Source organism: Anoplopoma fimbria, unplaced genomic scaffold (assembly GCF_027596085.1).
Source record: "Anoplopoma fimbria isolate UVic2021 breed Golden Eagle Sablefish unplaced genomic scaffold, Afim_UVic_2022 Un_contig_10347_pilon_pilon, whole genome shotgun sequence".
Lineage (NCBI taxonomy): Eukaryota > Metazoa > Chordata > Actinopteri > Perciformes > Anoplopomatidae > Anoplopoma > Anoplopoma fimbria.
In genome coordinates, this window is record NW_026547746.1 from 37,501 (window position 1) to 42,399 (window position 4,899).

The 4,899-nt window shown below is 41.1% G+C and overlaps 1 protein-coding gene across 1 annotated transcript in view; it reads left to right on the top strand.

Annotated features, from left to right (window-relative positions):
* Positions 1-4,884, top strand: part of LOC129114362 (inositol 1,4,5-trisphosphate receptor type 3-like) — a gene marked incomplete at its 3' end in the record, with an annotated part of 27,605 nt that extends 22,721 nt beyond the window's left edge. Inside the window, 9 exon segments of the mRNA XM_054626644.1 lie at positions 33-132; positions 964-1,124; positions 1,559-1,700; positions 1,793-1,957; positions 2,604-2,776; positions 2,875-2,994; positions 3,794-3,875; positions 4,365-4,480; positions 4,633-4,884. Of these exon segments, the coding sequence (XP_054482619.1) occupies positions 33-132; positions 964-1,124; positions 1,559-1,700; positions 1,793-1,957; positions 2,604-2,776; positions 2,875-2,994; positions 3,794-3,875; positions 4,365-4,480; positions 4,633-4,884 (1,311 nt within the window).
* Positions 4,885-4,899: the final 15 nt, after the last annotated feature.

The following is a 4,899-nucleotide window of genomic DNA, read 5'->3' on the forward strand; positions in this document are numbered from 1 at the left end:
CAGGACTGAACGGTGTGCTGGTTGTCTCCCAGGAACTCGTATGTCCGACTGAGACATCTGTGCACCAACACCTGGATCCAGAGCACCAACGTGCCCATCGACATAGACGAGGAGAGACCCATCAGACTCATGGTTGGTACCAACACAGTTCAAAAAGGCTTTGAATTGAACTTTGGATGAAAGGTGCTGCACTTCCAGAAAACTATTCATGTGTTTAATGCAAGTGTCATGGAAATCAGAACAGTAGTTTTTCCATAATCCCACTGACTGACAGACAAACAAACAAAGAATCAAAACAATTATAATTATCAAAATAACTCTCTGTTGATCGGCTTAACGATTTATTGATTTGATTGGTCAAGTTTTGATTGGTCGATTAATCTGACATTTTGTTGAATCTCTGGTCAGATTCATATTTTCTTTTTTATCAGATTCAGTCACTAAACCATAATTTGACAATTTGAAAGAATTGTATTTTTTTTTGCATTTTGTGTTCAACAACATTTAACTTTCAAAGGACTTTGAGTTTTACCTTTACTAAACAAAGAGGGTTTTATTTTGATATTGGTAAATTTATACATAAACTAACGTGTCATATTTGCACCAGTATTAAAAAATGTGAAACAATATTCACACCTTCTCAAATTAAAGTTAAGAATTATAAAATCAAATCTCATGGGGAACTTATAGACAATAAAAGACTGGTCCATAATTTAAATAGGTAAAATAAATTCCATTAAATATAAAATCATGTCTTTGTGTTCTGTAAATGTACTTGCGATGCAGCATGAGTCATTTTGAAATGTGGACTTTTTTAAATGAAAGAGAGAAAGTTTACGTAAGTATTGGTAAGCTAATATTGTTAATTAGAACAATGATTCTTTTTTCTTGTAGAGAATATTTGAGCTTGAGTTATTGTCCGTCAGTGTGTAAAGTTTCTATTAATAACAACTCGTCCTGCAGTTAGGAACGTGTCCCACCAAAGAGGACAAGGAGGCGTTCGCCATTGTCTCGGTCCCCGTGATGGAGATCAGAGATCTGGACTTTGCCAACGATGCCAGCGCCATGCTGAGCACCGTGGTGGACCAGTTCAGCCAGGGCTTCATCAGCCAGAACGACCGCCGGTATGAGTGTGTGTGTGTGTGTGTGTGTGTGTGTGTGTGTGTGTGTGTGTGTGAATTTAGGACAAATTTTATGTCTGTTTGCATTGAAATTTATTTTTCAGTGTATTGAAAAATAATCTGATAATCTGATTTCCACTTAATTATTCATGCAATATTTATATTCCAAAACTCCTTTTGAATTACGTTTTTCCCTGTTAGGGTTAAGGTGTCACATTTTCTGAGAATAAAAAAATCTATTTTATAGCCACTTTATCCTTCGTGCCACTACTAGGGAAGAATCTGTGGGCCAGAATATTTTCTGAATTGTCTCCAAATCCTAAAAACAGACTTTACTAACTTAACATTTCTGAGCAGGATGAGGCCAAGTTATTCAGGGAACATGATCAAAATCAGGCCTTAAAGAAGAGTTGATATTCACTGTTTTTGCTGGTCAGGTTTGCCATCAAGCTGCTGGAGGACGTGGTTTTCTTTGTGGCTGACGTCATCAATAGCGGTCAGCCTGTCCTGGATGTAGTCATGACCAAAGCCAACCGAGAGAGACAGAAGCTGATGAGAGAACAGAACATCCTCAAACAGGTATGGACCTCAGAATTACTCTGGTATTTAAAAAAGAAATCACTAAGCAGAAGCAGGAAACATGGCTACCAAATACCTGATTGTGTGTTCAGATCTTTGGCATCCTGAAGGCTCCCTTTAAGGACCGGGGGGGAGGGGAGGGTCCTCTGCTGCGTCTGGAGGAGCTGGCGGACCAGAAGAACTCTCCCTACCAGTACATGTTCAGACTCTGCTACAGAGTCCTCCGACACTCCCAGGAGGACTACCGCAAGAACCAGGTGAGGAGGAAGAGGAGGATGACAGTGATGCTGATGATGACCCATTTGTCAACCACCTGTCAAATCGAACTCAATGTTTTCAGTTCAGTTAGCTTACCCGTATCAAAAGGCAAACCCCAGGGTTCTATACTAGGACCATTTCTCTTTTCTCAATATGTGAATAACCTTTGTGAGAATTTAAGCAGTGATTGGTAACACTATAGTACTTTGGGGCCATCTGGAGCGTGTGCCTGTTAAAGATGATGATGAAGTTCATTAGGATGGTTGAGATGCTAAAAACGATGATGATGAAGTTCATGATGATGGTTGAAATGCTAAAAACGATGATGATGTAGTCAATAACGATGGTTGAGATGTTAAGTACGATGACGATGAAGTTCATTAGGGTGGTTGAGATGCTTAGAACGATGATAATGAAGTTCATGAAGATGGTTGAGATACTAAGTATGATGATGATGATGAAGATAATGTGGATGGTTGAGATGCTATAAACAATAAAGGTGATAATGACTATGACAGTGATGACAAATATGCTAGCAACGATGGTGACATTATCAAAAAGTAAAAATGTGAATGAATCCTCCCTTTCACGTTTTCTCTCCCACTCTCTGCCTCTCACTCTCCCTCACCTTCCTCCCACCTCCAGGAGCACATAGCGAAGCAGTTCGGTGTGATGCAAGGTCAGATCGGCTATGACATCCTGGCCGAGGACACCATCACCGCCCTGCTGCACAACAACCGAAAACTATTGGAGAAACACATCACCAAGACCGAGGTGGAGACCTTCGTCAGCCTGGTCCGCAAGAACCGAGAGCCCAGGTACACATGGAGGAGGGAAGCAGCGGGGGGGCATCAGTATGTTGTTGTTAGCGTATTATTCTTATATCGTTTCTGTTTTTGTGTTTGTGTTTGGGCAGGTTTCTTGACTACCTCTCAGACCTTTGTGTGTCCAACAACGTTGCTATCCCCGTCACTCAGGAGCTCATCTGTAAATGTGTGCTGGACCCCAAAAACCAGGACATCCTCATCAAGACAGAGTAAGGACATAGGGAGGGAGGGATGACCTTTGACCCCCTCAATCACAAATGATTCCTGCATCATCTAAGGCCTAAGGAAGGAATTACGCTGTGCTTCTCTGTAATTTAACTCGTCATTCTGGACGGCATTTAAACCATCACAGAATTACAGAATATGATCTGTAATAGTCATGGACCTCAGCTGGACAAAGACAAACTTCCCCAGGATGTGCTTACCTCTGATGGCCATCCGGAATAAACGTCATTAATCCACTAAGAAATCATAGAAAAAAATGATGCTCCAGAACTTGAATGAGAATCATCATGTTTTGTAGTTTTCTTCAGGTTTAAAGTAATCCAGTGATAGTAGTTTTTACATTATTGGGTTTACTGCCAACAGGAGCTGATCAGAGATTATTTTTCATATTTCAAATTTGGCCAATTTGCCAAAATGTAAACAAATAAAGGGGATCAATACTAGTTCATAGTTTTTAAGTGAATACTTTTCTAGTTAATACTAGAGAGTACTAAGGCGCATTACAACAGCACATTTTGATGAGCTTCACACCCACACTGGAGGGTTTCTTTCGTGCAATTACTAGCATTTTATGTTTTTGAACCATCGTTTTTGTCATGAGTACACCGAATATGACTATTACGTGGCAATGAAAAAAGTTATTTTTTTCAGATTGAGGTTGATTTTTCTGAGTTTTCAAATCACAAAGTTGTTTCCAAAATAGGCCTTAAATTGGTGTTAGCATGTTCTGATTTCCTCGTTACTCCAGAAGAAATTTAATTGACAATGTTTTGTTTCGTCTAGACGTCGTGTCCCCAAAGATGCGCCCACTGGTGGCGGTCAGGGAGACTACATGGGGATGGATGACTACGGAGACGAGGACGAGGTAAATCTGCCTGCATCTCTTTTAAGTTTTCTTAATCTTGAATAAAATGCAACAAAGATTCAAGCCCAGAACAAACCTGGGATGTTGGCATCATAACCACAAAGTCACCAGGAATCTCTAACACCACTACTCTTATTAAGGCTGCTGATGGGTCTGGTATAAAAAAGCACAAGTGGAATTTGAATGCATATGACAATCAAATCCTTTAACTGAATCGTTCCATCTTAGATTATTCACAGCAATTCTCGATTTACCTAGCATGCTCTGCCTGGCTGTCTAGATCATACCAGCGTTGGATGAAGATTGACTGCAGGCAGAGCTTCAAAGACATTGCATTTCTGCATATTTAAGTTTTTTTTCTCTCTGCCATAGAGAGGAGAGAAAAAATGAGGCAAAACCCTAACCCATGTTTTTCTGCTTCACCAAATTCAGATTTGGATGTTCATCTATGTCTAATCAGTTTGATTTTGTTCTTGTCTCTTCCTGCAGGTGTGGCTGGTGTGGACAGACAAGACCAATGAGAGACAGGAGAAGGGCATCAGACAGCTGGCTCAGGAGGCGAGACAAGGAAATGCTCACGATGAGAACGTCCTCACCTACTACAGGTAGGCACACAAAGAGGGATGATGCGCAGAAGATTTCATGAAAATCACTCATTTTTTTAAATTAAATTTCAGTTTATTCTAGGCTGGCCCAAGAATGGCAATAGAAGAAAGCAAAGCTCATGGCGCCTATCTCTCTCTGTGGAAACCCTCAGGTACCAGCTGAAGCTCTTTGCACGAATGTGTCTGGATCGTCAGTATCTGGCCATAGATGAGATCTCCAAGCAACTGGACGTGGAGCTCATCTTCCTGTGCATGATGGACGAGACGCTTCCCTTTGACCTCCGGGCCTCTTTCTGTCGCCTCATGCTCCACGCCCATGTAGACCGAGACCCTCAGGAGCTAGTGACACCAGTGAAGTTTGCCCGCCTCTGGACTGAGATACCCACCTCCATCACCATCAAAGAGTAAGTAGATTTTAA